At 44.6% G+C, this 25116-nt stretch overlaps 1 protein-coding gene across 1 annotated transcript in view; it reads left to right on the top strand.

Annotated features, from left to right (window-relative positions):
* ITGA11 (integrin subunit alpha 11) overlaps positions 1–25116 on the top strand; it is a 92963-nt gene that overhangs the window by 31607 nt on the left and 36240 nt on the right. The window contains exons 3-12 of the mRNA XM_081838755.1: positions 8692–8801; positions 10151–10242; positions 11535–11649; positions 13362–13489; positions 14532–14680; positions 16444–16588; positions 18237–18402; positions 19090–19160; positions 22162–22306; positions 23425–23573. Coding sequence (XP_081694881.1) covers positions 8692–8801; positions 10151–10242; positions 11535–11649; positions 13362–13489; positions 14532–14680; positions 16444–16588; positions 18237–18402; positions 19090–19160; positions 22162–22306; positions 23425–23573 — 1270 coding nt within the window. The remainder of the gene's footprint in view (positions 1–8691; positions 8802–10150; positions 10243–11534; positions 11650–13361; positions 13490–14531; positions 14681–16443; positions 16589–18236; positions 18403–19089; positions 19161–22161; positions 22307–23424; positions 23574–25116) is intronic.

Raw genomic sequence — 25116 nt, 5'->3', positions numbered from 1 at the left:
GTCCCATGGACTGCAAGAAGAACAAACCTATCCATTCTTAAGGAAATCGGCCCTGAGTGCTCACTGGAAGGACAGATCCTGAAGCTTTGATCCAATACTTTGGCCACCTCATGAGAAGAGAAGACTCCCTGGAAAAGACCCTGATGCTGGTAAAGATTGAGGGCACAAGGAGAAGGGGACGACAGAGGGCAAGATGGTTGGATAGTGTTCTTGAATCTACCAGCATGAGTTTGACTAAACTGCGGGAGGCAGTGGAAGACAGGAGTGCCTGGCGTGCTCTGGTCCATGGGGTCACGAAGAGTTGGACACGACTAAATGACTAAACAACAACAGCAACAACAAAAAGAATCACCTGAGACAGGCAATAGGATGACTACATGCTCCACTGCAATTGTGGGAGAGACAGCTGTAAGGGCTATTTCTAAAATTCATCATATGTTTAAGAAACAGTTTCATTTGATATATTATCCTGCAAGGAAACCTTTGCATAAGAATGTCTTACAGCAGCAACTGCATCCCTATACTGATCTGAACACAGCAGACACCTGTGGAAATGCAGGTTCAAGACCCCAAATCACTGTCTATTTTATTTTAGGGGAAAGCTGGCTGAGCCAGCGGGGTTGGAGCAGGGGGTGGAATTGACTGAAAGTGATAAGCCCCTAATGTCCTTTTTCAAATCCAGCCTATAAACGCAATATAACACCCTGCCCTGGAATTCTCTTTGCAACGCCCATTGGAAGAATTCCAATTTTTGCTCAAGTCTTGTGGATTTTTAGAGGCCCATTCCAAGTGAGCAGCCATGTTGTTCCATATCACTAAAGAAAGAGGTATTGTACCAGAAAGGCTGGGGAGTGAATCCCACACCCACACACCAGTGCACTTAATACTTACAATATTATTTAGTGTGTGTGTGTGTGTGTGTGTGTGTGTGTGTCTGTCTGTCTGTCTGTCTGTCTGTCTGTCTATATCCCACCTTTCTCCCAAGCTCAGATTCAGTTGCAACTTCCAACGCTTACATTACAAAACACAGATTTTAAAAAATCAAACTAGTTAAAAAATAGTTAAAATACATCAGTTAAGCACACGATACCCCAGTATATGCAATTTTGTACACATTGCTTGGCTGGAGAACTGCGTCGCAAAATTCGGAGAAGCTGCGAATTTCCAAGAACCGTGTGAAATCAATAGCAGAGTGAAGATGACATATTGCTTCAGATAGTGTGAATTGAGTAAGTTCACCTTTAAATGGAAACTCAGTTGAATCCAGGGGTGGGTGGGTGGGTGGGTGGGTGGGTGTTGGCAACCCCCTCCTTTCCAACCAAACCCATTGAAACCCTCCTTGCGACCCACTCCCTTTCTCAGCTCTCATTTGCCGCCCAGCCCCATCTTGAATAAATTAGTGGCTCCAGAGCTGCTGCCGGAGATTAACTGTTCCATTGATTGCAAAGAACGAGCTGATCTTCTGTTGTTTCATGTCTGCTTTTCCAAAAATACCCATTTCTTTTTTCTCTCCCTGGTGTCTTTCACATTAATCACACATATTTTTTGGGAAATGCAATATACGTGTGTATTTTAAACATGTGTAACTGTATAGCTCTTTCCCCCATCGGTTTATTATTTCAGTGAGCAGCTGATTAGATGTAGAATCGAAATGCCAATGAAATTCAGGAGGTCTTTGCATTTTGGCTGCTGTTATTGTTCACTTCTGCCCGTGGCTCCAGGAACCAGGCCTGTCTTCTTTTGTAGACAAAGGAATATTTAGGAATAAGTGACAGTTGCAAGACAGAGCAGACATCAGTGAAATTTGCCCTGGAGGGCATAGAGACCTTGTCCTCAGCCAGACACAGTTCCTCAGCCTTTGACACACTGGCACCATGCATTTAAAGTGCTTTGCTATCACTTTAAATACCTGGGATCTGCAGTTTATTAAGGGTGCTAATAGTTGTTAAAGTAAAGGTAAAGAGACCCCTGACCATTAGGTCCAGTCGTGGCCGACTCTGGGGTTGTGGCGCTCATTTCGCTTTACTGGCCGAGGGAGCCGGCGTACAGCTTCCGGGTCATGTGGCCAGCATGACTAAGCCGCTTCTGGCAAACCAGAGCAACGCACAGAAATGCCATTTACCTTCCCGCTGGAGCGGTACCTATTTATCTACTTGCACTTTGACGTGCTTTCAAATTGCTAGGTGGGTAGGAGCAGGGATCGAGCAACAGGAGCTCACCCTGTTGCGGGGATTCAAACCGCCGACCTTCTGATCGGTAAGTCCTAGGCTCTGTGGTTTAGACCACAGCACCACCCGCGTGGTCCTTATTCGCCTCGCAGAGCTACATTTCCTAGAGTTCCCTACAGGCCTTCCCTGAGCGTAGGTGCTGAAAATAGGTCCCTCTGGCTTCAAAGTCCAAAGAGCCAAAATAAGAAAAGTGGTTTTTATTCTCTGTCCATTCATTGCATGCTACACAGCGACTGGAAAAAATAACCAGACCCATCACAGCTGGTTTGGTTTTATGCTAGATATTTAAGACAAAACAGGGGGGAAACTACATTAATTCTGCAGGGGGGGGAGGCTTTAAAACAGCCATGCTTTGATGCCTTTACAACAAAAGAATCTGGTTTTGTATATTATCACTCTGAGGTGTCTAATTGGCAAGTGGGGTTTTGCAAATGATAAGCTTTGCTGCAAGCAAGATTTGCTTGGAGGGTCCAGCAACCAGCTAGTAATTCACACCTCAAGCACAGCACAGGTTTCCTTCAAGGAATTCAGCCTATTCTCTGGCACTCAGATGCTCCTAAGTAGCCAATTACATCAGCCAGGTGAGCTGATGACTATCTAGGTCAGGGCAATCCAACTTTTCATACCAAGTGGGCCATGAAAGTACTTCAACACAGAACCCACAGGCCACATGCTGCCTTGTCACATGGGGTGGGGGAATGAGCCCACAATTTGGTGCCCCACCCACCTCTTTCCCAAAGCTGGGAAGCTGCTAACTAGGCTTTGGGAAGGAGGAAGGGGGACTCTAGGAGCCTGCCAGAGCCTTCATGCCTCCTTCCCAAAGCCCAAGACCTCACTTATCTGGCTCTGGGAAAGCAGTGAGAGCGCAGTGGGGGGGGCACTGAATCTTGCCAAAGGCCACCAAAAGAGGTCTTAGCCCTCAGGCCACGCACTGGACCACCCTGACCTAGGTCCTGCAGTTGATCCAGAATGTTTTCCCCCTGTAACTTGTCATTTCTTTCTATAGTTTTAATTGATGCTTTTTAATATTTCATATTAAGACCGCTTGATAAGGTTTGCCTGAAAAGAAGTATATAAATATCTTAAATAGACTTTTTTGTTGTTCATGGTGAATACTAAATAATGCATACGTTCACAATTAATAACATCATTAATTGTTCCACTTTTGGTAAGTTGGCTTGTTGTTTTTAAGTATTTTTCATTTCGTGTTTCTAGACCCTAAGAGTGTGGAAAGTAGGATTAGTGAGAGCACTTCTGACCAGAAGACAGTATCTCCTGGCCCTTGTGTGTTGTGATTTTTTTGCCTTACATGGATTTGATTGATGGTGACATTTTATTGGACATTTTATGGTTTTAATATGCCACTGGTGGGCAAAAGAGCGGCATATCAATATTGTGCTGATGATTATGGTTTCTAGGTGGTATCAGAAGCAGTAAGATATGGTATTTAATGAAGTTGTTGTTGGCATCTGCCTGTCTCAAGAGACAATGAAGTACACCTCTGGGGATGAAGTCAAACCGCTGCATGAATGAAGTAATTAAATAAACATTGATTGTTTAAATATTATTACTTTTCCCTTTGCTGTGTAAGTGTGGGGAACTGCTGTGCTCTTCCTCCACAGTCAGAGGCAATAATGCTTCTGTAACTAGTCGCTGTGGGTTAAACCACAGAGCCTAGGACTTGCCGATCCGATCAGAAGGTCGGCGGTTCGAATCCCCGCGACGGGGTGAGCTCCCATTGCTCAGTCCCTGCTCCTGCCAACCAAGCAGGTCGAAAGCACATCAAAGTGCAAGTAGATAAATAGGTACCGCTCCGGTGGGAAGGTAAACGGCATTTCCGTGTGCTGCTCTGGTTCGCCAGAAGTGGCGTAGTCATGCTGGCCACATGACCCGGAAGCTGTACGCCGACTCCCTCGGCCAATAAAGCAAGATGAGTGCCGCAACCCCAGAGTCGGTCATCTTTACTTTTACCTAGTTCCTGGAGACTACGGGAGAGGGCTCTTGTGCTCGAATCCTGCTTGCAGGTTCCCTTAGGCATCTGGTTGGCCACTGTGAGAACAGGATGCTGGACAAGATGCCCATTGGCCTGATCCAGTAGGCTTTATTTATGTTATCTGACCTAGCATGAATTAGGGAATCCATAGCAGGGGGTGAACTCTGGCCCAGGAAAAAGCTGCATTGTGAGGCCCACTGATGATAATGAAAGGAAACTTGGCATAAGTCTCTTAAAATAGTGATAATCCAACAGCCACCTTTGCAGAGTCTTCTCCTCTCCTGCAGGGCCCTTCATTTCAAGAGGGAATGGATTGGATATCCAACAACATTCTGTGGTTGTCTCTAGAATTTTAATAATGCTGCCTAAGCAAGCCTAAACTTCTCCCACCCAATTCCAGAGGCATCGCAATTCCAAAGCTATATAAAGCATTAAAAAGTGAGTCATTCAAGCTTAGAGCTATGGAGGAAACCAAAACCTATAACAGTCATGACAATGAAGGAGGCAAAGTCCTAAAATGAAAGGAAGCCACATAATTTTTTTTTTGTCTTTCTTGGACAATGACACATTGCTTTCCATTGGGGTTGAACTTTAAGTTTTTAAAGAGCGGTGGTGATTGAGCCTCATGGAAACTTAGCGTCCATGGAAATATTTCCCCAGTTACTTTGAAGGTGGAGATGGGGATTAGCTGCTGCAGATGTCAGAGCCTTGACAACTGCATTTGAGGAGGTCTCCACGAGGTATGTCAACACGGTTTGTTGAAAACTTTATCTCCTCTCCTCCTTCACTAGCTGGCTGGACGTCCTGTTTGCAATTCGAAAATAAGATGCTCATTTCAGTTGCTACCTTTGCAGCCTGGTGGTGATGTTGGGATTGGGTTGAAAGCAAGTGCATTTTGATTTTCGCTTCTGAGTAAAAAGTAATCCATAATGCCAAGGCCTGTGGGGACTCTTTCCCGGAGGTTTGTCCTACGTCAGGACTTCATGACATTATCATCATCATCATCATTGGGGCAGGCTCAGTCTCAGAGATGAAACTGAGAAACAGTCTATCTATCAGTCCCTTACCTGCCACCTGGAAGCAGAGAGCCTGGACATTTCCAAAGGAAAGATCTCCAGAAAAGCTGCCTAGCTTGAGCATAGCTAGATCCAGAGGAACAGCTGGCGGTGGTCCCTCATGGATTCCAGATGTGGCACATCACTCCATACAGAGGCAACCCTGATTGATTTCCTGCAACAACACTAAGTAGAAGAAACATTCCTCTGTAGGGCTTTTGCATGAATGACGGATGTATTCCAGTATTAGAGCCAGCCCTACCATTAGACAAAGTGAGGCAGCTGCCTAAGGCAGAAGATACTAAAGGGAAGAGAGTTGTAGGGCCAAACTGTGTGTGCACTCTCTGCCCTAAGCTAGCCTGCTGCCTTTGAGTGTGGTGGAGGATATCATAGAATCATAGGATTGTAGATAACAGCAGCAGCAGCAGCAGCAATTGTAGAGCTGCCAGGAGCTCCAATGGTCAATCTCCTGAAATGCATGAACCACAGCTAAAGAATCCCTGACAGATGGCCATGCAACCTCATCTTAAATACCTGCAATGGCCCACCTTCTGAGGTCATCTGTTCCACTGCGAAACAGCTCTTACCCTTAGAAAGTTCTTCCTAATGTTAAGTATACCTGAAGGAGCATCTCCACCCCCATCATTCAGCCCAAACATTGAGGTCCAGCTCCAAGGGCCTTCTGGCGGTTCCCTCACTGCGAGAAGTGAGGTTACAGGGAACCAGGCAGAGGGCCTTGTCAGTAGTGGCACCTGCCCTGTGGAACGCCCTCCCATCAGATATCAAGGAAATAAACAACTGACTTTTAGAAGACATCTGAAGACAGCCCTGTTTAGGGAAACTTTTAATGTTTGATGTTTTATTGTGTTTTAAATATTCTGTTGCGAGACGCCCAGAGTGGATTGGGAAACCCAACCAGATGGACGGGGTATAAATAAATTATTGTTGTTGTTGTTGTTGTTGTTGTTGTTGTTGTTAAGTCAGAATATATTTTCTTGTCATTTGAATCCACTGATTTGGGTCCTGGCCTCTGGAGCAGCAGGAAACAAGCTTGTTCCATATCTTGTGCTTTGTCTCAGGCAGCAAAATGCCTTATTTATTTATTGAAATTTTTAGTCGCCTTTCACCTAACAGGTCTCATACTAAAGAACATATATATATAAATACATTATAGAAAAGACAAGAAATCATATGAACATATAGCATATTAGAAAAAGCTGTGTGCCCCCCATATTAGAAAAATATTAGAAAAAGCAATGAGCCTTGCTTGCTCCTCTCCTGTCTCTACCAGGGGACCAGCCTTGGGCCAGTGCTCTCCAGTAGCATACGGTGATGCGCTCTAGCAGCGTCAAAAGCAGGTCATGAGCAACAGAAGGCAGCGCACTCCATGGGAAGCATTCAGCCAAACAAGGCCTGCCCAGCTTGTGCAAGTCTACCCAACCTCGAGAGGGTACTAGTGGGTGGTACCTCATGTTCTTCTGGGTGGGGAGTAAATGCTTGACTGGATTCCAACCCCTGGTTCAGATCCCCCATCAAAGATAAGGGGGACCTTCCATCTAATCCACCATGTAATATATAAAGACCAACTCTTCTTTCCCAGAAATTACACTGACTGATGTTGCTTCCTGCTCTGCATAGAAACTCTTTTTTAATCAGCTGATATATTTAGTCCCCAGACTCTCGACTCCTGCCAGATTTCGATCCGGGTGATTTGAAAAAGATCTCCATTCCAAACAGGAATTAGTCATTGTTTAGATTTCTTTATGATTCCCGGCTGTTGTGGGGTTCTGCTGGAGTTGAATGAACTCTGTCCTTAAATATTAAATGTGGTTGGGGGCAGGGAATGCATCTCCTCTCTTCTCTCATCCAAAAGTGACTGCAAGCATCCTCTAAACTACAGCATGATGTGGTCTAGCAAGGCAATAGACAGTGTCCAAATATTGGAAGGTTTGGGGAGGCTGTTTGTTTCTTAAGGGGAACTGCACACTTAACTGGACGGAAGGTTCAGTGCAAGGATGGGGAACCAGATGAACTTGGACTCTTGACGGAGAAATCCCCGCTTGCGCTGGGTTCGGGCTCAACCGGAAGTGATAGAGAAATAACGTTAGTGGCATTAAAAGAAGCTCTGTAAAGGTTAAAGAAATATTGCAAAAAAGAAAAATAGGTTTCAAATGGTTTTCGAAAGGCAATAGTGAATTTAAGAACTGTGTACTTAAAAATTAAATTTGGATGATTGTCAGAGAGGCTGAGGGAAGTCCAAAATTGGAAAATCTGTTAAAGTTGAAAATGTGATGTGTTATGTATTCTTTTTGTGGAAATTAATAAAAAATTATATATATATATAAAAAAAGAACTTGGACTCTTGACTCTCATCAACGCAAGCCAGCATGGCCAATAGTGATGATGGGCATTGGAGTTCCGTCAACAGCTGGATTGCCACAGGTTCCCAGCATTGGCTTAGTGCATGGGCCCTATCCAGAGGTGCATACACAGCACACTTGAGATATTTATTATCTGTCCTCTACCAAACCCAGACAACGTATTTTCAGTTCACCTTGGTTTAAAATGTAAACCTTTTTTTGAGGGTGGGGACTAACGTGGCCTGTGGCCTGCAAGTTAGCCACCCCTGGTTATATCCAATGCTAGTTCTAATAAGAGAATACCCATTGGAATCAATGGACACGACTACAATTATAGAATTGCAGAGTTGGAAGGGACCCTAGATAAGTGTTATCTAGTCCAACCCCCACAATGCAGGAATCTCAGCTGTCTAAATTAGGCCCGTTGATTTCAATGGGTTTTCCCTGAATTGGCTACAATGCATTGCTATTTGGTGCAATACTTTCATGTGCTTAATGTATCTGGATTACCAATGTTTTATGGATAGTTCCTCCCCCCCCCCCTTTATGATTTTATTGTCTAAATTATGCCAATGTGAAGGTTGAATGAATGAATGGTATAATGTTTTTGGGGTTGGAGCAGATTGCAAGGAAATGGTGGTAATTGTAAGCAATTCCTATGCATACACTCAATTTGGAGGGTTTCTATGCTTGCTTGATTTTTATTATTATTGTAACATATTTTTAAATAATGTAAGCTACAACTGACCATGAAGGACCAACAAAGACAATACAATAATGCAGTGCTGCTTCTTTTTATTAGTTACAGTTATATGGTTGTATATTGTCTCGGTGTTTGATGTTCCAAAACGTCAGGAAAATACTCCATCATTCTATACAATTTTTAAAATAGTTGATCTTTATAAATTATTGTGTCTATTACAATATTCTGTATTTTGTTAGACCGTTCAGTGATAAGGCTTTCCAGTGTTTGTGATCAAATGTGTGATGTTCAGAAATGGCCAATAAGAGACCTCCTCCTAACCCCCCCCCCTCAAATTTTTGTTTCCCTCCAGGCTGGTAGTCGGTGCCCCTTATGAGACCAGTGGGCAACAGAAGACTGGAGATGTCTACAAGTGTTCGGTGAATGGTGAAAGCAACAGCACCTGTTCCAAGCTCAATCTAGGTAAACCCATGGGATAAAATCTACCACCTTGAGCATCTTTTCTATATGTGCTCCACTGAAATTGCTAAGGGTCATTCAAATGCCCACATGTCTTCACATCCATAGCTACCATTGACTTCTCTGAGTGGTGCATAAGTAAGAAAGATTGCCACTAGATCAGCTCTATTTTGTCTTTAAGCTCTACCCTTATAGCCCTGGAACATTTTTCAGTGGGAAGTGAAACCAGCAGGCCTCTATGAAATGCCAATCTTGTTGGTTAACATGATTAAAATGAAAAATAGATATGGTAAAATAATAAAAAAAAATCCCAGGATGCCTCTATCCAGGTTTGGGGCAAGTATTGTTTGGTGAGAGAGCCCTAGGAGAGAATTAAAATAACAAAACATGCTGCAAACCATAGAAATATAGGTTGTTAGACCTTTAAAATACCCCCTTCTAAGTTGTTCCTAAAATTCCCCACTTCCTTTAGCATAGAAAGAGACCACATATTTGGTAAGCTTAAAATTGTTTACTTATAAACTCTTCAAAGGTCAGATTCATGTGTTTTTCCATACAGCAGCAACAAAACACAGGCAGTATAACTTAGGTTCCAAAAATGGTAAATGTTTCTAAATAATTTGCATAGAAACACAAAGATGGCTTGCTTTAGTCCCACAGTCTAAGTTTGGAGCATCCAGCTTAGACCTCCTTACTGGCAGAGTTCACATGGAGGAATATGAGAGAACAGAGAGCTTGGCAACCCTTCCTCCTAAGAGGAGGGGAAGTGACCTAGCTAAGCCTGGCAAGACAGCTTACTCTATGGTCTTAACCCCTTCATGCATTAATTAGAGTTAAGCATGCTGGTTAAGCATGTAAGTGACCTAACAGCATGGTGGCAACCAGCTCTGAATGTTCCTTTTGAGTTTCAGACTGATACTGTTTTAGACTGATGCTACCAGTTAGCCAAGTTCTCAAGTTCAAAGGGGGAGAGTAAGTGAAGGGAGCTGCCTTTGACCGAGTCAGACTATTGATCTATCTAGCTCAGTATTGTTTACACTAACTGGCAGCCATTATCCAAGGTTTCAGGCAAGAAACCTTTCACAGCCCTACCTGAAGATGTCAGGATTTGAACCTGGTACCTTCTGCATGCAAAGCAAATGCCCTGCCACTGAGCTATGGCCCTTCCTGCAAGTGCACAATGCTTTCAGTTTTATACATGGTCTGATTGCTGCCCCTCTTCCTGAAAAACCAAGCATTAAAACTGGTAGAGGGAAATGCAAAGAGTTTGCACAAACACTTTCTGAAGCTCCCTGTTCTACAGCTGTTCCTCCTTTCCGCTACATGCCTAACTCTGGCATTCTTTTCCCAAGGAAGAGTAACTCTTTCCAATGTGTCGGAGCGCAAGGATAATATGCGTCTGGGTCTCAGCTTGACCACAAACCCCAAAGACAACAGTTTTTTGGTAAGGAATGATTTGCATGTAGGCTTACAGATGCTCTCTGAGTTGCTGCCTTCTTCTGTCGTGACAAGCCTAAGACTCATTTTTAACCCCAACCTGCACCACAGGACCAAGTTTAAAATAAAAATAAAAAGCTACATAGTTCCATCTTTCTCATCCTCGTTCCACCTTCCACCTTCTCTTAAAATAACACATTTAGAGTGGAAGTTAACATGGTGATGGCAATGTGACACACACACCCCTCTAAATTTGTGTGTGCCCTATCTTTATATGATACCTGACTCACCCCTGGACAGTTAAGTCCAGTTGAATTCAACCATGGGGTGCTGCGCTCAAGCCAATGATCTACAGCAGACGTGACTAGTCCCTTTATTTTATTTTATTTTGGGTTTGAGGGTTGCATTCAGTCTTGGGGAACCTTATGGGGGCCATTTGCCTATGATAGGTTCAGGCAGCACACATTGTTGTGCAGACACACAGAACCCGCCCACCCCCAGCCCTCCTCTTTCCACTCTTCACAGAATCAGTCCAATGACTGGGGGAATAGGAATGAGGAAGAAATCCAATTCAGTTTGCATTTAAAGGCAAGTTTACCTAATTCACACTTTCTGGAATATATGTAAACTGAAACATTAGCAGCCCTTCAAAAATTCATGCTTCTTTGGATTTTGCAATGCAGTTCTCCAGCCAAGTAAAGTGTGCCCAAATGCATACCCTAGGGTACTGTTTGCATAACAACTCATCTGTTACACATACAGTGGTACCTCAGGTTACATACGCTTCAGGTTACATACGCTTCAGGTTACAGACTCCGCTAACCCAGAAATAGTGCTTCAGGTTAAGAACTTTGCTTCAGGATGAGAACAGAAATCGTGCTCCGGCGGCGCGGCGGCAGCAGGAGGCCCTATTAGCTAAAGTGGTGCTTCAGGTTAAGAGCAGTTTCAGGTTAAGAACGGACCTCCGGAATGAATTAAGTACTTAACCCGAGGTACCACTGTATACACACACACACACACACACACACACCCCTACAGAGAAAGTGAAATTGGCAGATCCATCCATCTCTACTGAGAAGACCATCCCCATCTAGTCACTGTGCTGGAAGGAGAGGTTTAAACTTCACAAGAATTCTAGCCTGTATCACTTTGACTCCCTTTTTTTAGCCTTCTGGGCCTGGCTAAAACATCTAAAAGAGACTCCTGGCATGTCCCGTGTCCTGAAGAATTTATCCCAGCAACAACCGACAGTAGCAGTTCTAAAACCTTCCTCCCTGTTTCGTTCCCTCCTTCACACAGGCTTGCAGCCCTCTCTGGTCTCATGAGTGCGGAAGTTCTTACTACACCACAGGAATGTGCTCCAGGGTGAACTCCAACTTCAGATTCTCCAAGACTGTGGCTCCAGCGCTCCAGAGTATGAGAATGTGCCTGCTATATAGACCTTTCTCCCTCTCTCCCTCCCCCTCCCTCCCTCCCTCCCTCCCTCCCTCTCTGCCAGAGGAGGGGGTTTTGGTCTTTAATGCCTTCAGCACCACTTTGAGGGAGGGGGGCTAGGAAACTCTGCTTGAATGGAAGCAGGACAGCAAAGGGAATTTTGTGGGCCGACAACAGTAAAAATTGCAGCAGCGAAGCATAGACACCTTTTCCTTCCAGACCCAAAAGAAAGAGAAAAGGACATGTTTTGGATATCTATGACTTTACATTACAGAGTGAAAACAATGTAGTTTTTTGATAAAAAGAAAAGTTCCTACAGAAGACTATTGGTGTTGGTTCCACTTCTCAGTATGCTATAAGTTAGGAGAAGGTTACTCTAGCTTCAACCTTCTTTTACTGCTTCTCAAGCAGTGCTCCCCCTACGGCCCCTTTATGGGATCAGGTATATTGCAGAGGCCCAACCCCAATGCCCCAGTGAGTTGTATGTGATGTTGCCCCTTCCAGAAACTGGTGGAATCCAGGTGTTCCTATGCCATGCCAGAGGGGCACACAGCCTTACTGTAACAATAGCTGTTTCTATATAAAGCCGTTAACAATCTGAGACCGGTTTACCTGTGAGAACGCCTTGCCCCATATATGCCCACTTAACTGCTTTGATTGGCAAAACTGGCACTATTACAGGTCCCAGATCATCCCTTCACTAGACTCTTTTCGGTGCCTGCTAAAAACATTTTTGTTTAGACAAGCCTACCCAGATGGGACACGGGTGGCACTGTGGGTTAAACCACAGAGCCTAGGACTTGCCTATCAGAACGTCAGCAGTTCGAATCCCCGTGACAGGGTGAGCTCCCGTTGCTCGGTCCCTGCTCCTGCCAACCTAGCAGTTCGAAAGCATGTCAAAGTGCAAGTAGATAAATAGGTACCACTCTGGCGGGAAGGTAAACAGCATTGCCGTGCGCTGCTCTGGTTCATCAGAAGCGGCTTAGTCATGCTGGTCACATGACCCAGAAGCTGTACACCGGCTCCCTCTGCCAATAAAGCGAGATGAGCGCCACAACTCCAGAGTCAGTCACGACTGGACCTAATGGTCAGGGGTCCCTTTACCTTTACCGTTACCTTTACCCAGATGTTAAGAAGGTTGGTGCGAGTTTTAATCTGTAGTTAGGCAGCTGTTATTTTAACTTTTCAGAAGTCTTAATTTATTGTTGATATTTTTTCGTGCTGATATTTTTCTCTTTTTTGTATACTGCTTTAAATGTTTTAATTTTTTTAAAAAAAACGAATCAAGCAGTGTATAAATTTTATGAAACAAATAAATAAGCATCACTATAATTTCTGCAGCTCCCTCCTAATAATCCTGCGAACTGTACTTTGCTGAGGTGCTGAGGCTTTTTTATCCTTCGCCTCCACGCAGAACTGCAGTTCCCAGAGTTTCTTGAAGTGTTTAAAACCAATTAAACATGTAATTTAGATATATATGTATATACCCTTAGGGAACCTCAATAAAGAAGAAACACAGCAGAACCCAGGAGATAAGATTTCAGAACAGGAAAGGAGAAAGATTGGCCTAAGATTCAGGACTTTCTTGCTCCAAAGGAGACAAAGAATATATATATATATATTGGCAAGCCTTTATCCGCTTCCTGAAAGTAGCCAAGATCTCTTAATGATCTCCTGCCTGTTCTATCGCAGGATGCCAGACATACATGGATATAATTATCGTCCTGGACGGTTCCAACAGCATCTACCCCTGGGTGGAAGTACAGAATTTCCTGATCAGCATCTTGGAGAAATTTTACATTGGACCAGGCCAAATACAGGTGAGAAAACACATGTGAGGAATTTCTCTCATATCAGCACATCCTCATCTTTTGTTTTATAGCTTTTTCCAAGCTGGCGTGCTAGGAACCATCACCCTTGCCAGCGCACCGTGCTTTTCTTCAAGAATCAGTCGAATATTGTTTGCATTTGAAAAAGACGCTACCCAGGACGAAGCAAATGCATTGGGCTGCTTTGGGCCAGGGGAGCAGGCAGGGGTCTGACCTCTGGCAAAAGACTTTGCAAAAGTCAAACCTTTGGGATGAATCATAGAATCGTGATGTTGGAAGGGAACCCCAACAGTCATCTAGTCCAGCCCCCTACAGCACATAGTTAAACTATGGAACTCCCTCCCACAGGAGGCAGTGATGGCCACCAACTTGGGTGGCTTCAAAAGAGGACTGGACAAATTCATGGAGGAGAAAGCTATTGATGGCTACAAGCCAGGAGGGCTATGCTTCTGAATACCAGTTGCTGGAAACGGCAGGAGAGGAGGGTGCTCTTATGTTTGAATCCTGCTTGCCAGTTTCCCACAGGCATCTGGTTGGCCTCTGTGAGAACAGGATGCTGAACTAGATGGGCCACTGAACTGGTCCAGCAGGTTCTTCTTATGTTTTTATCACAGGCGTAATATGTGCAACATATCGGATGTAGAATCATAGGTCTGTAGAGTTGGAAGGATTGTATGGTCCAGCTCCCTGCAATGCGGGAATAAGAGCTAAATGCAGGAATCGTGTGTACAGTATAAGACTGCCAGTTAAAATAAATCATGGCAGGTTTGTTAACATGTTGTGCGTTATTCACATAGCAATTTGTGCTATTAAGCACTTCATTTTACTAAATATGTATTGTATTAATATTGTATCAAAATATATTAAAGCCGGTGTAACCAAATATTGTTGGGCTTTAGCCTGAGCCAGCATGACTATTGGTCAAAGGTGATGGGTATTGTAGTCCAGCAACATCCAGAGGGCCTCACACTGGCTACCTTTGCCTTAAAGGATCCACAAACCATGTGCTCCTCCTTCTTTTCCCCCATTCCAGGTTGGAGTCGTCCAGTATGGAGAAGATGCCGTGCATGAGTTTCATTTGAATGACTACAGGTCTGTGAAGGATGTGGTGGAAGCTGCCAGGCACATTGAGCAGAGAGGGGGCACAGAGACCCGGACGGCCTTCGGGATAGAATTCGCTCGGTGAGCAATGTGGGACAACCGGCTTCATATAACCAACATGCTTAAGTCTAATTAGTGCATGAAGGGGTTAATACCATAAAGTAAGCTGCCCTGCCAGGCTTAGCCAAGTCACTCCCCATCACTGTGGGAGCAAGGTAATCAAGCTTATTTTTACCCTTGATGAACTCAACCTCTCTTGAGTTCCTGGACTTTCACCACTGTGAACTTTCACCACTGTAACTAAGCCAAGTTTTACTGCCTGCGCAACTTTTTCTGAATGCACATGAATCTGACCTTTAGAGGATTTGTAAGTAAACCATGTGTAACTTGCCAAATATGTGGTATTTCTTTATGCTAGGGGAAGAGGAAAGTTCTGGAACTCACAAGGGCATATTTTAAACATCTAACAACCTATATTTCCAGCCTTTACTTTTCTGCATATTTTGTGATTTTAAATCTCTGCTGGGGTTCTCTCACTGAAGAGTACTTGCTCCAAACCTGGATCTTGGCATCCAGGAAGTCTCCTTTCTATATACCTATTTTTCTCCTTCAAGATCTCCCAAAGGACATTCTTGTGCATAGCTGGTATCTTTTTGTATTCATGAGGTTAAAGGTAAAGGGACCCCTGACCATTAGGTCCAGTCGCGGACAACTCTGGGGTTGCGGCGCTCATCTCGCTTTATTGGCCGAGGGAGCCGGCGTACAGCTTCCGGGTCATGTGGCCAGCATGACTAAGCCACTTCTGGCGAACCAGAGCAGCGCACGGAAATGCCATTTACCTTCCCACCGGAGCGGTACCTATTTATCTACTTGTACTTTGACTTGCTTTCGAACTGCTAGGTTGGCAGGAGCTGGGACTGAGCAATGGGTGCTCACCCCGTCGCGGGGATTCGAACCGCTGACCTTCTGATCAGCAAGTCCCTTTACCTTTCCCTTTCCCTTACATAATGAATAGTTGTATGTTGCCTTCACTTGGTGTGCTCACTTTACCCGAGTATATGCACTTTAGTACACAGCACCTGACTGGAGAACTGCAGTGTGGTATAACAGCTAGAGTCCTGGACTAATCCCCACTCTACCATGAAACTCATTGGGTGTGCCCTTGGGGACCGGTGACAGCCTCTCAACCAAACCTACCTCGCAGGGTTGTTGTGAGGGTTAAACGAGTAGAACCACATATGCCATCTTGAGCTCCTTGCAGGAAAAGGTGGGGATATAAATGCAATGAAATAAAGAAATAAATATAACAAATCAGAATTCTCCCCCATCCCTAGATATAAGGCAACTTTGGCATGCTTTGGTTCTGAAACATTCAATTCAACCTACAGTGGTACCTCGGGTTACATATGCTTCAGGTTACATACGCTTCAGGTTACACACTCCGCTAACCCTGAAATAGTGCTTCAGGTTAATAACTTTGCTTCAGGATGAGAACAGAAATAGTGCTCTGGCGGTGCGGCGGCAGCAGGAGGCCCTATTAGCTAAAGTGGTGCTTCAGGTTAAGAACAGTTTCAGGTTAAGAAGGGACCTCCAGAACGAATTAAGTACTTAACCCGAGGTACCACTGTAATAGAAACGGTTCCTTAAAGATCTTGGACAATCTCTTTCTCACTTTTGTCTCTCATTCGCCATGTTTCTCCCCAAGATGCTTCTTCAGCTCTTTAAAAAATCTCCATAGAAACAAGACCAGCCATTGTGAACATGTTGTTATAGTCACACTTCATCTGCAAAGGAAACTTCCGCAGAACTGAAATGTTAACTCCCCATAATCTCTTGAATTTCAGCACAGAGGCATTTCAGAAAGGCGGCCGCAAGGGCGCCAAGAAAGTGATGATTGTCATCACAGACGGAGAATCACATGACAGCCCCGACCTCGAGAAGGTGATTGAAGGCAGCGAGAAAGATAATGTCACCAGATACGCTGTTGCGGTGAGTCTCCTTTTGGCACCACCTACTGGGAGCTTTGGCCAAAATTGCTCCAGAGTGAATGTAGAATCATGATCAGGCTCTCTACCGGTGAAACCATCAGTGCTGGTTTTCAGACAGTCTGCTTTTGAGGATCGCAATCAACATTTACTTGACTGTCAGAGAAACCCTGGATCTTGCAGAGCTTTCTGGAGTGTGTTCAGAGGTGCACTCTGGGAGCCAGACTATGTCTTAACGCTCAATGCATATCTAGCAGTTCCAGCTCAGTTTTCCCTTTCATTAATTACACATAGTGTGGGGGGGTTGTTATTACAGTGGTACCTCGGGTTACATACACTTCAGGTTACATACGCTTCAGGTTACAGTCTCCGCTAACCCAGAAATAGTACTTCAGGTTAAGAACTTTGCTTCAGGATGAGAACAGAAATCGTGCTCCAACGGCAGCAAGAGGCCCCATTAGCTAAAGTGGTGCTTCAGGTTAAGAACGGTCCTCTGGAACGAATTAAGTACTTAACCTGAGGTACCACTGTATTATAAAGGGCAGGGAGGCAATGGTTGCTTTTGCACATAATGCTAAGCTATGGTTGCTCAACGAACCATGAATCACTGCACAGAAAAGCAAACAAGCCATGCTTTTTCCCCTCCAAAATTTGGCTTGCTTACAGTCTCTCCTTGCCTAAACCCTCTGTAGCTTGGCGAGCATCCAGGGCGAACTGGCCAAACAAACCCTAGCTAAGCAAGCCACGCTTTTGTTATCCAGCAACATCATGGTCTTGCCAGAAAACAAACCATGGTTGAGGCTGTGTTCAGACTTTCAAAGAAACCTCACTTAGGCTAAACAAACCATAGCTTAGCATTTTTTCCCCAGACATAGAAGTGCCGTTCTTTTCCTTGTATAAGACGAGGGTTTTTTCTTCAAAAAGTATGTCAAAAATTGGCAGTCGTCTTATACATGGGTAGTGGATCTGGGGGACTTGGAATTGGTTGGTGCTGCAACCCGGAGATTGTCAGTGGTTATTGGGTGCGTTATTGATGGCTGTGGAAAGGGCTGTTGTTGATTGGCTGCCACTGCAGCAAATGGGCGGGCAGTTGGCTGCTTCTGCTGGCGAGGGAACAGGTTTTGAGATGCGTGTGAGAAGCAGCGTAGCTCAGGTGGGTGAGTGATTTTCGGCAATCCTCCCTTAAAAAAGCTCATTGACTCTGGACAATCTCCCCCATTTTCTTAATTCTGAGTTCTCAAAAATAGGGGGCATCTTGTACACGGGTGCGTATCATACACGGAAAAATACGGTAAGTTCATTTTGGTGCCAAAGGTATGGCAGCCACATGGCATTGCTTGTAGAAGCCCCCAGTTTTAATCCCTATCATTTCTAGTTTTAAAGCATTAGGGATAGCAGGCTTGAAAAGGTCTTCTTCCTATAGGAGCCACTCCCAGTAGACCTGAGGTGGGCGGATTCAGCTCTTTAGTGCTGGAAAAGCCGACTGACATTTGTTCTAATTCATTGGTAAAGAATGGGTTTCTCTGAGGGAAAGCAGTGAGATGAGCGGAAATCTGGATGAGCCCTTAACCTCGCGCTGGAATGTTCTTGACAAATGCCTTTCATTCTGCAGAAAAAATATATGAGGCACATCTTTTTGCTTTCTAATACAGGTTCTTGGCTATTATAACAGAAGAGGGATCAACCCTGAAGCCTTCCTGAAAGAAATCAAATATATAGCGAGTGACCCAGATGAAAAACATTTTTTTAATGTCACTGATGAAGCTGCTCTCAAAGATATTGTGGACGCTCTGGGGGAAAGGATTTTCAGCTTGGAAGGTGAGCTGCAGAGTTTGCTACTGCCTCAAGTTTCTCCATCTCACCTGTCCCACTTTTGAGAGGCAGGTCATGCCAGTCAGTCCTTTTGCAGAAATGTGCATACTGGGCACAGTTGCATGCAAACATGTGTTTCCCTAAAACACCAATGAATTTTTATAAGGGCTTTAAAAATAATAATAAAACCCTCAAACTGTTGCAGAAATGTGGAGGACTAAATTTGAGACAGTTCTTACCCTCAGAAATATTTAGTCTCTTCCTAATGTTTAGTCAGAATTTCCTTTCTTGTCATTTGACTCTGTTGATTCAAGACCTACCCTCCAGAGCAGCATAAAAGAAGCTTGCTCCTTCTTCCACCTGACGCGACAAGTATTTGAAGGTGGCTGTCCTGTCACCTCTCAGTCTTGAGAGGTGAAGCTGTGAAGTTATGTGGAAGTTTGTTCCAGATTTCAGAAAGCATAGATTAAAATTTGATTCATGCGAGTTCACCAGTGTTCTACTTCCTGTTCTGTCAATTCCAGATGCCTAATTCCCCAAACTGTAGAAATTAATGCTGTAAAATTATGCTGGGAAGCGGTACTTCATTATTATTATTTTTCCTTTCCCATTGTCCCTGTTTGGCATCTGACTGTTTTTTCCCCATGGAAGGTGTCTGACAATTCCTGAAATGCCTTTCCCTTTTGTCTGCAGGCACCAACAAGCATGAGATATCCTTTGGCCTCGAAATGTCCCAGACGGGATTTTCATCCCATATTGTGGAAGTGAGTGAATAACACTCTTGTTTTTGTCATTTCCCCACCATGATTCATGTGCCTTTGGCATGTGGCTTTGGCACGTGGAGAGCTTTTCGGCTGTGATGGATGGGGGCATCTAAAGGCCCATGTATGGTAGCAGATGATACCTGGATTATTTATGCACCCAAAGCTGGAAGCCGCTGAGAATTCCCAGCTCCTCCGTGGGCCAAAAAAGCTGATTTCCTGATGCAATTTGAAACAAAAGCATTGAGTGAGGGGCCAGGAATGTTCAGATATGTTTTCGTTTGGCTCCTTGTGGAAAGTGATCCCAAGGAATTGCTCCTCTATTTATTTCTGAGAATGTGTTGACTGAAAATTTAGATGAAGCCATTTTTAGTATATATTTTTGCCATCTCTGGACTGGATTGTTCTTGGCAGCATGGATAAGACTTCCTAAGACTGACTCTCCTATGAAGCAGCAGGTTATGAGAGACTTGAAGTGGCAAGAAATGGTTGGACGTTGAAGCTAATAGAAAAACAAATTACAAGGGGCAGGGAGTTGCCATTTGGATTTTCACGCATATGCATAAACCCACACCAGACTTTTAAAGCACGTGTCTTTAATCCTGGGAACTGAAATTTACCCACCACAGAGCAAACAAACTACAGTTCCCAGAATTCTTTGGGGGAAGCCTAAATGTGCTCCAACTGTATGGTATGAGTGCACCCACAGATCCAAATGCCTTCCAGAGAAGGCCTGGAAGTTACTGAGATTTTCTGAGAGTTGCACCTCTTCCTCTTCTGCAAGGACTCAGGGAACAACTCTTGGTTCCTTCTATGTAGCTGCTTCACATGCAAAAAAACAAAACAAAAAACAACCCAGTAGGTGCATCCCAGTTTCCATGCTAGACAAAGCCACACCAGCTGAATCTCTGCCTACCATACTGCTGCTGAAGACACAGGAGTTCTGGCCATAATGAAAGAAACAGTGACAGCCTTACTCTCAGCCTATGGTAGTTTTTGGCCAGAAGGGGAGCTTTGATTATAAATTGATTTACTTTGCTCTTTTCACAAGGACTGAGCTGATGCTGGTGGGGATTTTTTTCCCTGGTGTGTGTTTTTTCTAAAGTTGCACTGCCAAAATTGACAAGTCTGGAGGAACTGGCAAGTCTCAGAATATTTCACTTGCTGACTTGGCAGAGGCTTCCTTGCACATTCCCAGAGCTCCTTTAAATACTGGAAGCTTCTCTCGCTGTAGCTAAAATGCAGATTATAAGCCAATGTGCTGGACGGTTTTAAATAACAATACCAAAAGCGATGCCAGCGGTCAAATGCCAAGGGAAGCTGTGTGGGTGGCTGTTCCTTGTGAGGGACAGAGACCAGGACACACGAGAGCCAAGAAGAAGGAAACTGCCAAACTGCTCCCAAAATTACACATCAATTGCCTAATATTCCGGCCATCAATGATTCAGCATCTAATTTAGGACTTATCAACACTGATCTTTCCTCTGCTCTTTCCAGGCAAAGTCCACAGTTCAAAGCTCCATGTCTGAGCGCCCTTTTTTATTGATCTGGAGCTTTCCCCGCAAATAACTGCTCTTTAAAGCTGAATTGGAGCAAAAGGCAATTATGGAAAACCCGAAGTGATGTTTGCTCTGATTGAATGTTAAAGAGCAGGTTTTCATGGGGGAAGTTTGGGGCATTCAGACACAAAGCTTTAAAGCTCAAACCAGTGTGGATAAGCTCTTTATTGCAGCAAAGGCCTAAGACACACCAACATGCTCAGGAAGATGAGCTCTACCACATACAAAGAGTCTCCCAGAATTGCCTGTTAGGAAAATTCAGCACACACACTTTATACCATAATTCCCCACCCTATTCTGTATGCAATTCTAAATCTCTAGAAAAAGAAAAGTAGAAAATGAATAAAGTTTGAGGATAGCGATATGGATAGGGGTGCGAATTGATTCAGTTCATATCTGAAAGCAACTCTACATACCGTATGTTCCGGCGTACAATATGACTTTTTAATCCCTGGAAAATCACCCCAAAAGTTGGGGGTCGTCTTATATGCCGGGTATACGCATTGGGAAGGAGGAGAGGGAGCTGGTGAGCAGAGGCGCCCCTTCTGCCGTCACTCCTCCTCCCTCCCCACAGAAGGGGACGTGGAAAGTCCTTCCGTGCGTGGCGCTCACCCACCCGCCAAATGCCTCGCCTTGGGCTGCTGCTGCTGCGACGGCAGAAGCAGCAGAGGGGTGCGCGCTCTGCCCCTGGCAGTGCTCAAACTCTGTAACTCTAAAACTAAAATTGAACAGCAAAGTTGGGAGTCGTCTTATACGCCCAGTCACCTAATACGCCGGAATCTACGGTAATTTAGACGTATCAAACCACACTTCTCTTAATTTTGCAATGCAGTTCTTTAGTCAAGTAATGTGTGCAAAAATGCATATGCTAGGGTAAAGTGTGCTCAAAGAGGCATATATTTGTGGAAATAGCATACAAAAATACATTATATTAGGAATTGCTTTGCAACAAATGTGTATACAGTTTTAGGAGAAAATTTCACTGAAATGCTGGTGCTTTCTTGTGTCACAGCCCAAGGTGAGATCTTTAGCATGTAGAAATGTCAATTTTGTCTCTGTGCGTGTATGCCTCAAACATACATGTACCAATATCTTAGGGCTCATTCATACTTGTACTTGACCCATTTTTGATCATACTGTGTACCAATTAATTCCCCTGGTTTGAGAGCTTTTCTCATTGTTCCATGGCTGCCGCTTGCAAAAATCCACTTTTATCCATTAAATCAGATCTTATCAGACACTCCAGAGAGAAATTTGGCATAAGCGAGCTTTAAATCAGTGGGTAAAATGGGATTTTTGCAAGTCACAGCCAGGGAACAACAAGGAAAGCTCTTGGACCCTGGGGGATTAATCCGTACACAATATAATCAAAATACAGCTCAAGCAAAAGTGTGGTTGAGCCCTTAGAAATTGCCAATAGCTCTTTTGTCTCCCCCCATGACCAGGATGGGATTTTGCTTGGAGCTGTGGGTGCCTACGACTGGAATGGAGCAGTCCTCAAGGAAACCAGTAGCGGCAAAGTTGTGCCTCACCGAGAATCCTACCTCCAAGAGTTCCCAGAGGAGCTGAAAAATCATGGAGCTTATCTGGGTAAGAGGAATCACCAGCAATTGCTGGGCAAGGGAAGTGGGTCGAGCTGGTTCACACAAACAGTTCCTCCCTTGTGGATCTCAGACTATGCAATTGCTTAGGGAGGGGCTAAAATGTAAGCAGATCATGGTGTAGAGTGCACCAGTCTCTGGACTGTGGCTGGCATCCGAAGCAACAGTGCCAGGGAGATGAAGCTTGTGTGAATTGCATGATTCTTTGTCAGTTTATCCATTTGTTGTAAGAATTTATATCCTGCTGTTCTGTAAGTAAAGGTAAAGGGTAAAGGGACCCCTGACCATTAGGTCCAGTCGTGGCCAACTCTGGGGTTGCAGCACTCATCTCATTTTACTGGCTGAGGGAGCCGGCGTACAGCTTCTGGGTCATGTGGCCAGCATGACTAAGCCACTTCTGACGAACCAGAGCAGCGCATGGAAATGTCATTTACCTTCCCACCAGAGCGGTACCTATTTATCTACTTGCACTTTGACGTGCTTTTGAACTGCTAGGTTGGCAGGAGCAGGGACCGAGCAACGGGAGCTCACACCGTCATGGGAATTCAAACTGTCGACCTTCTGATCGGCAAGTCCTAGGCTCTGTAATTTAACCCACAGCACCACCCGCGTCCCTGTACTCAGTGCCTAAACTGGCTAACAGCACAGTGAAATAACACATCAAAAATATTACAAAAAAAGATATGATGAAAAATGTATTGAACGGTAGTCAATTATCAGAGATATCATAAAATTAGTTCTCCACCCCACCCCACCCCGCAATGCAGGGATATGCAGCTGTCCCTCGCAGGGGTTGAACCTGCAACCGGAGTTATCAGCATCATGCTCTAACCAACTGAGCTATCCAGGCATAGTTGTTACCAAAAGCCAGTAAACAGTGCATCAGAATAAAAAATGGATGATCCAGGTTAAAACAAAATAAACCCACCAGGTTATAAGGCCAGACGAAATAGAAAATCTTTAGCAGCTGGGTGGAAGGTTAAAGCTATTCATGGAAGATGAGGCTGTCTGTGGCTGCTAGCAGGGCTGTTCTTGTGATTCCCTCTGCATAACATGCTACCTTGTTTTCTGTCTGCCTTCCTGTCTTTCTGTCTGTGTGCGCTGCAGGTTACACCGTCACCTCAGTGGTGTCAACAAGACTTGACAGGATTTACGTCGCTGGAGCACCCCGCTTCAACCACACAGGGAAGGTTATCATTTTCACGATGCACACCAACCGGAATCTGACCATTCACCAGTCTCTGAAAGGAGAGCAGGTAAATTGGGCAAGGGGGGAACATTGCTTTGGGGTTGCAGAAGATCTAAACAAGGCAGTTTACAAGTCCAGTATGAGACTGATCATTTCGCTATGGGTATATAAAGGTCCGTGCCCAGTCTTCAAGGACCGCCTCTTTCCATATGAACCTACCCGGACCCTGAGATCATCTAAGGCCCTCCCTCGTGTCCCCCCTCCTCAAGAGGTTCGGAGGGTAGCAGGCCTTCTCTGCGGTGGCTCCCTGTCTGTGCAATGCTCTCCCCAGGGAAGTTTACCTGGCACCTTCATTACGCACCTTTAGGTGCCAGGCAAAAACATTCCTTTTTAACCAGGCCTTTGGTTAATCCGATTTACATCCTATACCCTTTTAAAATGTGGGGTTTGGGGTGGGGTATTGGGTTCTTATTTTTATTAGGTATTTCTGTGGTATTTTGTGGTTTTATATCTTGCTTTTATTCTGTGAACTGCCCTGAGACCCCCCAGGTATAGGGCTGTATATATATTTAGTAATAATAATAATAATAGTCTGAGCATCCACTGCAACAATTCATAGAATCATAGCATTGTAGAGTTGGAGGGGACCCTGAGAATCATCTAGTCCAACCCCCTGCAATGCAGGACTATGCAGCTGTCCCATACAGGGATTGAACCTGCAAGCTTGGTGTTATCAGTACCACACTGAGCTATCCATTTCCCATAAGCCAAACACAGAATCCAACATCTGGAGAATCTCCAGTACCATTTTAAAGCAAAAAACCACCCTCATTCCCCTCTGACTGCAGAGAAATGTGTGGTCGTACTTCTGTACTAACTCCTTCAAGAGGCTGATGGAGCATGCATAGTGAATGCCATCCTTATGACCTCTCCTCCATGGAATCCATTGTTGCCAGTGGCCGTCACTATTTGCTACAACAGGAACAGGGAATCATGTTCAGCCCAAGGGCCACATTAGGGGCAGCCTTCCGAGTGCCATGTCCCAATGGTGGGTGGGGGCAGAGGCAAAAGTGGGTGGGGCAACACATGTAAATTTTGTGCTTGTACGGTAGGCTAGTTTCAGCACTCACTCAGCCATTCCCCTCTCTGTAAGAGGCATTGCCAGAGATTAAGGGCACACTCTAGCCAGGCAAAACCACTTGGGGAGTGAAGCAGGTGTGGCCTGGGGAGAGTTCTAGGGGCCAGATAGAGAGTCCTGAGGGGCCACATTCAACCCCCAAGCCTGGGGTTTCCCACCCCTCTCCTACACAAATGAGGCCCATAGGTACTTTAATTTGCTAGTACTGTATAAGGCCTATTGTCTCTTGGTTTCACTGGGTGACCTTGAGTTTTTGCATTTTCAGACACTTGGGACAGCCAAATGGGGTTAGACAGCAATGTCATATCTTCTAGATATCTCAGCATAGGCACAATATTGTCTGTAAAGATGTTCCATCCTGGAGGTCAGTCAAGAAGCTGTTAGACTTGAAGATTGCATTTTACTTGCTGCAAATCAGCTTGGATCCCATCATAAATAAATTAATCATTCTCATCGTAGTCTTTGGGCAAAA

This window comes from Podarcis erhardii (assembly GCF_964252035.2).
Source record: "Podarcis erhardii genome assembly, chromosome: 14".
NCBI classification, from domain to species: domain Eukaryota; kingdom Metazoa; phylum Chordata; class Lepidosauria; order Squamata; family Lacertidae; genus Podarcis; species Podarcis erhardii.
Note: the sequence above shows the minus strand (reverse complement) of the source record. Positions and strands in the feature narration are given on the sequence as shown.